General features: G+C 37.8%; 1 protein-coding gene across 11 annotated transcripts in view; it reads right to left on the bottom strand.

Annotated features, from left to right (window-relative positions):
* WDR33 (WD repeat domain 33) overlaps window positions 1-12,037 on the bottom strand; it is a 92,160-nt gene that overhangs the window by 17,991 nt on the left and 62,132 nt on the right. For 10 of the 11 annotated variants that reach the window (XR_006656753.2, XM_045203053.2, XM_045203054.2 and 7 more), the window contains 4 exons: window positions 4,113-4,239; window positions 2,845-2,999; window positions 2,669-2,747; window positions 321-431 (listed from right to left, as the gene is read on the bottom strand). Coding sequence is in view for 10 of the 11 variants with exons in the window: in XM_045203053.2 (XP_045058988.1) it covers window positions 321-431; window positions 2,669-2,747; window positions 2,845-2,999; window positions 4,113-4,239 (472 nt within the window). In the remaining variant the exon portion in view is untranslated. The other variant, XM_045203059.1, reaches the window with a different exon arrangement.

The following is a 12,037-nucleotide window of genomic DNA, read 5'->3' as shown; positions in this document are numbered from 1 at the left end:
TCAGTGTATTTCTGGGCACTTAGCAGTACTAAGCAGTCATCTGGTAAACACAATTTTATAATGCTTTTCTTTGGAAAATTTAAAATTCAGGAAGATTTTTTTTAATCAGAAGGCAAAACAAAATTTGAATAACAAGGTAATATTCAATACCCAATCTCTTTCTTCTAATATATGTATTTATAAGCCATCACAAAAATGTTCCTAAGAATAAGATGGACTACAAGTTAATACACCAATCTTTCAATAAAAAAATGTATATACTTATTTCTTTCTGCTCCATGAATACAGTAATTCCCTGTTGTTTTTTACATAAAGCTTACCTAGTATGGTCATTTGAACCTGAGCAGAGAATATGTCCAAGAGGATGCCAAGCCAAACTCCAGATCATTCCTTCGTGGGCCATCTCCATCCCACCCACTTCCTTCTCTACCCTGTAATAGCACCACAGAAAGAAGCCTTTTTCACAATAGTTATAAAAAAAAAATTAGAAATAACAATCAGGGTTCTGGCCAAGATAAAGGCATAGGTAGAAACACTTTGCTTCCTCACACAACCAAAACGATAACCACCAATTTAAAACAAATAAACAACCAGAACTACCAGAAAATCAAACTGCACGGAGCTCCAACAATGAAGGAGTCAAAGAAACATTCACCAAACTGGTAGGAGGGGTGGAAACAGGCCTCCAGGCAGAGAGGACACCCAGCAAGGTGGCAGCATGCGCGGGTGAGGCAGGTGCTGGCTGACTAGGAAACTTAAAGACTCAAAACCTCTGGCTGTAAAAATCCTGTGGGGGTAGTGAAGGCAGGAGAGGCTCCTAGTCGTGCAGGAGAGTCCCCTGGAGTGGCCCATGGGATCCTAAAATGTACATAGGACCACTCACCTAGGAATCAACATCTGAAATGGCACAATCCACTTGTGGGAAGCAAGGGAAGTGACGGAAAGAGGGGCTAGAGCAGAGCAAGCAGCACTGTTCCCCCTTTGACCCCTCCCCCACAGACGGCGCCACAATGCAGCACAGATTGCTCCGCCCCAGTGAATACCCAAGGCCCCAACCCCTTACAACGTAACAGGTGGACAGAGACAAAGAAATATGGCACAAATGAAAGAGCAGATCAAAACGCCAGAAAGGAGCTTAAGCCCCGAGGAGATAGACAAACTGTCAGATGCAGAGTTCAAAACACTGGTGATCAGGATGCTTAGAGAAATGATTGAGTTTGGTTGCAAAATGAAGAAATAAAGGTTATACAAAGTGAAATAAAGAAAAATATGCCGGGATCCAACAGTGAAGGGAAGGAAACCGGTACTCAAATCAACAATTTGGAACAAAAGGGGGAAATAAACATCCAACCAGAACAGAATGAAGAAATAAGAATTCAAAAATATGAGGAGAGGCTTAGGAACCTCTGGGACAACATTAAGCACTCCAACATCCGAATCATAGGGGTGCTAAAAGAAGAAGAACAGGAAGATATTGAAAACTTGTTAGAACAAATAATGAAGGAAAACTTCCCCAATCTGGCAAAGGAAACAGACTTCCAGGAAGTCCAGGAAGCCCAGAGAGTCCCAAAGAAATTGGACCCAAAGAGGAATGCACCAAGGTACATCATAATTAAGCTGCTCAGGACTGAAGTTAAGGAGAGAATCTTGGAAGCAGTGAGAGGAAAGGAGAGTTGCCTACAAGGGAGTGCCCATGGGACTGGTCAGCTGATTTCTAAAGAAATCTTACAGGCAAGAAAGGGCTGGAAAAAAGTATTTGAAGTCATGAAAGGCAAGGACCTACATCCAAGATTACTCTGTCCAATGAAGCTATCATTTAGAATGGAGGGCATATAAAGTGCTTCTCAGATAAGGTCAAGTTAAAGGAGTTCATCATTACCAAGCCCTTATTATATGAAATGTTAAAGGGACTTATAAAATGACAATAAAATCACAACTATCAACAACTGAACCTAAAAAAACAAAAGCAAAAACGAAATAATAACTAGAACAGGAACTGAATCACAGAAATGGAGATCTCATGGAGGGTTATCAGTGGGATGGGGGAGGATGAAGGAAAAGGTACAGGTAACAAGAAGCATAAATGGTAGATACAAAATAAATGGGAGGTTAAAAATAGCATAGGTAATAGAGATGTCAAAGAACTTATATGTACAACCCATGGACATGAACTACAAGGGGATGGAATGCTGGAGGGGGTGCGGGTGGGGGGATAAGGGGGCGAAAGGGGAGAAAACAATTGGGACAGATGTAATAGCATAATCAATGAAATATACTTAAAAAACATTTTATTTTAGTATAACACAAAGCTGAAGCTACCAAAGCCTGTTACTTTGATTCTGTCATTTCCACATGTTTCAGGGGTATTGATTTGTCATCAGTAATATATTCTTTTACCTAAAAGAGTTCAGAGGGATAAATTCTTCAAGAATGATTTCACCGATAAGAAACACTCTTAATTCACTCCTAAAGACTTCCATATCCAAAAATAAAGGTGCTAAGTTTTCTATTCCAAGCCGGGTTTCCAAAATTAAAAACTGCAGGAAGTCTATGATACAGTATATATGAACACTCAGGAAAAATACAGGAAAAGTGTTATCATGTTTTACACTTCCAAGTGCTCTCTTCATAAAATATACAACTTCTTTACACAGTAAGTGTTACATACCCAACATGCCAGAATAACAAAGAGCCATCGGACCCTCCACTAGCAAAAAGCCCTTCATGAACAGGATGCCAGGCCACAGCTATAAAACACAAACATAGGGAAAAGACAAAATTATCAGGCCTTTAGAATGCTACAGGCAATAGTCAGAATGAGAAGCATATCTGACAGCCACTGACCTGTGGCTTCTTTCTTATGACCTCGGAAAACTTGAAGCTCTTCTTTCAGGTTTCGGATATCAAAAAGTTTACAGAGATGGTCACGTGATGCTGTGAGTAGCCAATTGCCATTGAGATTTAACTTTACTTCCATCACTGTGTTTTTATGGGCATGACTAGGAACAAAGTACCAAGAAAATAATATAAGAATGCAAAACAAGTCTAAATCCATATAATGGCCATTTTTGTTGAAAAGCACATGGGTCAAGATGGCAAGAGGCTTAGCCTAGAAGTAATAAAGCATGAAGTAATAACATTATAGGGACACAGTTAAAAAGTACATTTGAAATAAACAGGTCAATGACAGAAACAACGTCCATTATCAAAACACTGATTTCTTTAACCAATTAAAATAGCAGCAGAGCTTCCGCTGGATATACAATTTTAATTTTGAAGCAGGGGAAGCATTTGAACATATAAATTACTATTCAATAAAGCTCACTAAATTTTAAAAATTTAATGAAGCTCCTCTCATTAAGACAAAACACAGGAAAGAGCATAGGACTGTTCATTTGTTTATTTGAAGTTAAGACTCTGAAACAAGCCGAAGCCTGCACAATGCACAGCTCTGAGACACCATTCCCAAGGCATTCAAGTTGACTCTGGCCATTAGAGGTGCGCGACATGGCAGCCCTGCTCCCACCTGCTCACTCTGGATACGGCTCACTCTCAATCAGGACCAGGATACAGCTGCTTGGTCAAAAATACATTTAACAACATATTCATATCACTGTGAACGTTTACAGATAATTCAAAGAGAAAATTGTATTAGGTGAATAAAAAATAAGCACTAAGACAAAAAAATGAGAACTGATTCAAAAATGAAGGAAAAACTCCTCTATAAATAGATGTAGTGAGATGGACAAAGCTGGGCTGTATGTCTAGCAAGGGACATAAACATCAACTCCTTGAAATGCTAAAATGTTTATAATGAGAGACAGTAAGTCAGAATAGTAATGACCACCTCCTTCTCAATCTCCACCCCACCCCACCCGAGACATCCAAATTAAATTTACATTTACGTATGAGGCAGAATAAAAATCAATCCTTATTTCATTAGGAATTCCAAGATAAACTGTATTTAATTAATTAGAAAGCCATAGATAAAAAGTGTATCTGTTGTCTATACCATTTGTTCAAAATACACGAGAGAAAGCTAAAAGTTAAAAAGAATACAAGTAGCTTTGTTCCCTTTGTTTAGGGACCAAGGTGGGATTCCTATCACTTACAGTGTTGCAAGACTCTGGCCAGTCTTGGGATCCCAGAACTTGATTGGCTGTTGACTATCTTTACTTCCTGAAACAACTAACCCTTTTGTTGGATGCCAGTCTACACATTTCACATCAGCACCATGCCCTGTCGGAAACAAGTTAACATAAAAACCTAGTCAGTCATATATATTTAAAGCAAGACTCCATTCTAATTTGATTGAAAGTACAGAAACCTATTAAATGTTTTGATCCTAGAGCTTAGTCTTCTTAAACTTTTTAAAGACTCTTTAGTCTTTGGGTCTGGGATCTTTATGGATATATAGCAACCTTTCTTTCCAAGCCAAGATGCCCAAGAACTAACTTCATCTTCTCACCTACTTGCTAGTAGGCTAGTCAAGGCTTTTTGGAGCTGTACCTCTCAAGCCCCAGTATTTAAAGCTTTTTAAACTTTCCATGCTGTTCCTGTATTATCCTAATTATTAGGTATAATTCAATTCTTGTCATTAACTTTAGTTTTCCTATGTTACAGTAGTTCTTAAGACAAAAGTCCTAAATTCATGTTCAGACACTACCACTTTCTAGGCATGATGACAGGAAAAGTATCCCATCTTTCTGATCCCATTTACTCAAATGAAGAATGGGAAAAATAATCCCTGCTTCATTCATACATATGTCAGATGAGATAATAAGAAAAGATACCCCACTGAGTAATTACTAAATGTTACACAATGTATTGAGTACTTACAAGTATCAACTCTTGAAATCCTAACAAAATCCTAAGGAGAGTATTACCATTATCTCCATTTTGAAAAAAAACGAGAAAAATGTGAAAAAAGAGAAGGACTGGAAGGGTTAAAACAACAACCCTAGATTCCAACACCAGTCAACAAGAACAGGAGCTGGGATCTGAACCTAGTCTACAAGAATGCAGAGATCGTTCTCTTAACCACTGTGCTAGAACACGGGGTCACATCACAATGTAGTAGATTAACTGTCACTAAAAATCACAAAAGTGAAAATCAGAATCTATAAAACTGAGAGAAATGATCTTTGAAAAACTGGGTGCTATACAAGAAGAGCTCCAAGAACATGTCATACAGTAAGAAGCAGGTGAAGAGTGAGGTAAAGAGCACCTGAAACAACTTCTTCTCTAGCCTGCATCCAATCCAGTTTCTACGAAGTATTAGGTGGCAAGGAGGAAAGATATAAAAGAATAGGAAAAACAAGAAGTAGAGAAGGAGAAAGAGATAATTCTAGAGGCAAAGGAAAGAGAATTTGCACTAAATCAGAAGGGGAGTTAATTCACATTTCAAACAGGCATGGACCTACCTAAAGACAACACTCCATGCTGGCAAGCATGTAGAGAGAGAGCAACCATCTGGAGCATGAGAAAAGTACGCATCCCGCAACCCTATAACCCCATCTCAGAATTTATCGTAAGAAAACATGTATGTCCAAAAACATTTATCTACCAGATGTGCACTGATACAGCTCATTTTTAAAATGCCCTTGAGTAGGCAATAAATACAAGGTAAGTTTCAGTATGGCATATGTGCTCAATAGAATATGATGCACCTATTAGAAATGATACTACAGATAATTTAATGATATTAAAGCATTCACGAAACTAAGTTTAAAAACCCAAACAAAAAACACCAGTGTGTACAGCATTTCTGTTTTTACATTTTCTACAATGAACTTAAATTATTTTGTAGTGGGAATCTGAAGGTGGAAGGGGAAGACAGCTTTGGTTCTTCCTTTGATTTTTTTCTTTAAAAAAACTGATGAACAAATTAAATAGAAATACAATTTAGTCCTCCAGCCTACTGCTTGCCTTTAAAACTTTTAATGTTACTAATGACCTGATCCTAAAGTTTAAAACTTTAAAACTGGAAGGTTATCATCATAATATTATATGTAGGTATGTATTTTAACCAAATTTGAGTGGGAAAAGCATGAGAAAGTACTTTTAAAATGTGATGCTCTATGCAAAAAAGTTTTATATTCTTAGCAGCCATCTCTACCTTTACCTTCTCTGGGACACTTCCATTACATAAAGCTTATGTTTAGTTTAAACAAGTATGTGCAAAAACATAAAACCATCAAGCCATAATAAGGAACAAAATATTTTTAACTGCTATAATTTTGTTTCCTAAAGTTTTCTAAAATGTATATAAGTAAAACTCAAGCAAGGGATGAACCCCATCTATCCTTTTCTGTTAAATGAATTTAACCATACCCATATATATCACTAATATTAATAAATTTGATACTGATTCTTGGATACTACTTTTTTAAGAATATTTTATTTATTTTTAGAGAGAGGAGAAGGGAGGGAGAAAGAGAGAAACAACAATGTGTGGTTGCCTCCTGCACAACCCCCACTGGGGACGCAGCCCACAATCCAGGCATGTGCCCTAGACTGGGAATTGAACCAGTAACCCTTTGGTTCACATGCCAGCACTCAATCCACTGAGCCACACCAGCCAGGACATGATACTATTTTTTTAAAGATTTTATTTTTAGCGAGGGGAAGGGAGCGAGAATGAGAGGGAGAGAAACATTGATGAGTCAGTGTATGAGAGAAATATCGATCAGTTGCCTCTCACACACCCCCAACTAAGGACTTGACCTACAACCCAGGCATTTGCCTTTACTGGGAATCCAACTGGCAACCTTTCAGTTTGCAGGCCAGCACTCAATCCACTGAGCCACACTAGCCAGGGTTGATTCTTTGACAGTATTTTATTAGTCACTGTCCTTAATAATAAAAATGCTACTACCATCAAATACATTTATTTCTTATTTAGCATGTATTTGAACAGTATTTCTTACTATTCAAAGCAAAGTACAGATAGGTTAAATAACTTGCCCACACACAGGTGATACGTGGCAGAACACACATCTGAGTGCAAAGAGCTGGCCAAGCCACTGCTCTCAACATTTATTCTACACTGCCTTATCAGATGTGAAAAGGTTAGTCTAAGAGTTACAGGAAGAAAATATATATACCTTCTTAACTGCTTTTATAATGCATAAAGAGTCACTGAAGGATGGTACATAGCAGGATAGAAAACGGGGTCTATCCAAGACTTTACAGTATTTTATTTTTGAACCATGAACCTATCATCTACTTTTTAAAAAAAATTTTTTTCATGTTTGATTTTAGAGAGAGGAAGTGGGGAGAAAGACAGACAGATAAAAATCGATGTGAGAGAGAAACATCAATCAGTTGCCTCCCATACAAGCCCCAACCGGGGATCGAACCCACAACCTAGGTCTGTGCCCTGACCAGAATTGAACTCCCAACCTTTCAGTGAATGGGACAATGTTCAAACAAAATGAGCTACACCAGCCAGGGATCTATTATCTAATTTTCAAAAAATTAAATATTAGTAGTATCTAAGAAAATATGTGCAAAAAGGTATGTGCAGCATGCTAACCTTTGTGACTTCAAAAGAGACACACACTCAAACACAGAGCAAATACATACATTTGCTCAAAATGCATAAAATGTGCCTTAAAGAAGTACACAAGGATCTAACAATATTAACTGCCTCCAAGAAGGGAAACTGAGTAGTGGAGGGAAAAGGGTAAGGTGTCTCCACTGTATTATTATTCGATATTTTTAAAATGTTGAACATGTAAATCAGGGATCCCCAACCTCTGGGCCAGACTGCTCCTGGTTCAGGTGTGCTAGGAAACGGGCACACAGCAGGATGTGAGCTTGAATGTAATGCGCTTGAATCACCCCAAAACCATCCCCCCCACCACCAGCCCTGTTCCCATGGAAAACTGTCTTCCATGAAACTGGTCCGTGGTGCCAAAAATGTTGGGGACCACTGATGTACATCATCTATTAAGAAAAAAGATCAATTAAAAAATTTAATTTACTAAGTAACAGTGGGCTAATTGCCTCTGGAAAGGGGGTATGAAATCTTCACAGGTTGCGTATAACATTTTTTACAAATATTTTATTTATTTTTAGACAGAGGAGAAGGGAGCGAGAAAGAGGGGGAGAGGAACATCAATGTTTGGTTGCCTCTCACATGCCCCACACCGGGGAACCTGGTCTGCAACCCGGGCATGTGCCCCGGCTGGAAATTGAACAGGCGACCCTTTGGTTTGGAGGCCCGCGCTCAATCCACTGAGCCACACCAGCTGGGGCTATTTTTTAACTTTTTTTTTTTTTTTTTTAATGAAAAAGAGGTTGAATGGACCTAGAGGGTATTATGCTAATAGAAATGTCAGGAAAAAAACAAATGCTGTATAATTTCACATATACATAATCTACAAAACGAAATAAATGAACAAAACAGAAACAAACTCATAGATACAGAGAACTCATGATCGCTAGATTGGGGAAGGGTGAGGAATGGGCAAAAAAAGGTGAAGAGATTAAGTAGTACAAATTGCCAGTTGTAGAAATGGTTACGAGGACACAAAGTAGAGCATAGGGAGTGCTGGAGTGACTAATATTTGAGTGACTACGTGTGGTGCCGGATGGGCACTAGACTCTTCAGGGAGATCACTTCATAAGGTCTACAAATGTCTGGCCACTATGCTGTAACTGAAACTAATATTGTATGTAAACTGTAATTAAAAATAATTTTTTTAAATAAAAGAATTGAATAGAGGAAAAAATAGATTAAGAAAGCATAGAAGCAAATTGATATACAACTGCTTCCTTCTTCAGAGAAAAATGTAGGTATAGATGAGCAGAAAATGAAATTTATATTGGGATAGTAGAAATCAAGGTAAAGTTTGCCTATTCACATTTCCTGTGTTATATTGTGGTTTTAACCATAAGCAACATGAGTTACGTTTTTTCTGTGTGTGTAAACTTTCTGATGTGATTTTATTTTTATTTTAAGATTTTATTTATTTATTTTTAGAGAGGGGAAGGGAAGGAGAAAGAGAGGGAGAGAAACAGCAATGTGCGGTTACCTCTCAAGTGCCCCTACTGGGGACCTGGCCTACAACCCAGGCATGGGCCCTGACTGGGAATCAAATCCACGACCCTTTGATCCACTGGCCAACACTCAATCCACTAAGCCACACCAGCCAGGGCCTGATATAATTTTAAAATGAGGGGAAAAACCCACTACTGAATGCAAGTTACTTTAGTAGGTAATATTTTCCTTTATCAAATTAGCAAAAAATTAAATTTAGTGACACCCAGTGTTAATACAGAGAATAACAGGCCCTTCCATCCACAAATTAATCCAACTATTTGGGGAGGTCATTTGGCCAAATCTACCAAAAATGTTAAATGCTCCATAGCCTTTCATTCTGTAATCCCTCTTCTAGGAATTTACCCTACATCCATAGCTATAAAAAGATGCCAAGATTAATGTTAAAAGGTATTTATTACACCTTGTTTGAATACCAAGACTGGAAACAATCTGAAGATGAATCTATGAAAGGTGATTTAGGAAAATTTAGCTAACTCCATATACTGAATTCAGTGCAGCTGTTAAAAACTATAGGCCTGGCCCAATGGTTCAGTTGGTTGGGACGCTGTCCCCGTACACCAAAAGGCTGCATGTTCAGTTCCCACTCAGGGCATATACCTAGGTTGCAAGTTCAATCCCTGATCAGACTGTGTATAGGAAGCAACTGATCAATATTTACCGTTTCTTTCTCTTTCTCTCCTCCTCTCCCTCCCCACTCTCTCCCCCTGCATCTCTCTCTAAAACCAATAAGCAACTCCTTGGGTGAGAATTTTAATAAAAAACTAAGGCAGAAAGAGGAAATTTTGGGGGTGACAGAAGTGTTCTATACCTTGATTATGGCAGTGGTCACAAAAATGAAGCAGAGTAAAGGGACTTTTGGGAGGGAATAAAAAGTTATATATCTCAATTATGGTATATATAACTATAGGTAAATGACACCTCAAAACTGACTTTAATTTCTTTTTAAGATTTTATTTATTTTTATAGACAGAGGGGGAGGAAGGGAGAGAGGGAGAGAAACATCAGTGTGTGGTTACCTCTTGTGTGCCCTACTGGGGACCTGGCCTGCAACCCCAGGCATGGGCCCTGACTGGGAATCAAACCAGTGGCCCTTTGGTTCACAGGCCAGCGCTCAATCCACTGAGCTACACCAGCCAGGGCCAATAACTGACTTTTAAAAATTATAAGCAAAGAAGCAAGATGTAATTTAGTTCCATTTGTAAAAAAGAAAGCTTAAGCTGGTAATAAGTTTTTCAGAGAGAAGAAATACTATGGGACTAGGAAGGTATGTATCCTTCCGCACTACTTGAAGTTTTTAACATGTGTTTTTATTATTTGATGAAAACTGCCTTTGATTTCCCTCTATTCAAGACCCGTGCGAATGACTGATATCTATTAACACCTTCATCTTCCAATACGGAACTAACCAGTGTGTATGATCCCACGAAGATATGCTTCAGAGCCTCAGAGGGATACATTTTATCACTGGTAACTCTCAGACTCAGTATGGCTGAATTAAGTTTCAAGGATATCATGGGTTTTGTGATCTGGGATACCATATATGAAAAATTAAATTTACATAAATTATCCCATAAGGTGATAAACACATAGCTTAGCAATTTCAACCATTAACCCTAAAGAATGACTCTACATTAACTTTTTTCATTTCAAAGGTCTAGAATTTCAAGATAAAATCTTTGTTGACACCCACACATGGAAATTCCAAGAATATAATATTTGTAATGCTGAAGCAATTTATACAGACCTAATGAAAACTTCATTCAAGTGACAACCTGTTTTATGGCCTAGTGACCTAGATATTTTAATATTAAAAATGTCTTGTCCATGGATCAAGATTTTCAGACTAAAAACTTTAGGACTAAAAACTTTTTCAAGTATTTTTAAAAGTAGCGTCTAATTCAATTTTTCAGAATCAAGCTCATAAAAAACATAAAGATAAAACTCTGAACACCCCAAACCTGCTCCAGATCATATCTTTAAAAGTCTACCACAGGAAGAGGACTGTAACCCTGTAGGGGACTGATAGCGGTCTACAGGTTGACTAGCAGACACATGCACTCCTCAGTAGGATGGCAAAGGTTTAAAGAAACCAGGGATATAGGCACATGTTTCCCAAGTAGACTCCAGGATCCTTGGGAAAGGTCACAATATCTTATCTATACTTGACTGCAATTAGAAACAGAGGATGTGCTTGAAGAAATATTTCAATATTGAGGCTTGGAGTTTCAATTGCCAAATTCTAAAATTAACAGATTTTAGTTGCAAATCACTAAAAAACAAGGCCGTCATACTACATCAATATGAGGAATTTCCTTTGAATACTTTAGAATTTAACCTGCACTGCCCAATATAGTAGCTATTAGCCACATGTGGCTATATAAATTTGTTTTAATTAAAGTTAAAATTATGTTCCTCAGTCACACTAGTGATATTTCACAGTTCAAAAGCCATATGTGACTATTGGCTAGCTTATCAGAAAGCACAGATATAGACTATTTCCATCAAAAAGCCCTACTGGACAAGACTGATTTAAACTATAGTTAGGCTCTGTAAAGTTTCTCCTTAAATCCCATCATCATATTCACTATTTCAGTTACACAATAAACAGGAATAACCAAAAATAAAATTATCTTCAATTGATACTAGAGCTAGGGAAGACCTGCAAATTTGTCCTGCCCTGTAATTTTTACAGAAGAGAAAATTGATGCCTAAAAGGATTAAGCCAGTGACTAGAGGTGGCCCAGATTTCCTTCTTCCCGTTCCAACCTTCCCTTCACCTCACTAAATATAACACATTCAAATAAAGTGGCAGAATAGCTCCTTTTGTTTCACTTATCAACTTTCACTTTCTCAAGTGGAATTGAGGTGGCTGTAGAAGACAAACTTGTGTATACCTTTCCATCTCTCAGAACTGTAAGAAAAAATTTGGGGTAAAATGTAAAAATACATAATGAAGAAGTACTTCTT

Source organism: Desmodus rotundus, chromosome 2 (genome assembly GCF_022682495.2).
Source record: "Desmodus rotundus isolate HL8 chromosome 2, HLdesRot8A.1, whole genome shotgun sequence".
Lineage (NCBI taxonomy): Eukaryota > Metazoa > Chordata > Mammalia > Chiroptera > Phyllostomidae > Desmodus > Desmodus rotundus.
Note: the sequence above shows the minus strand (reverse complement) of the source record. Positions and strands in the feature narration are given on the sequence as shown.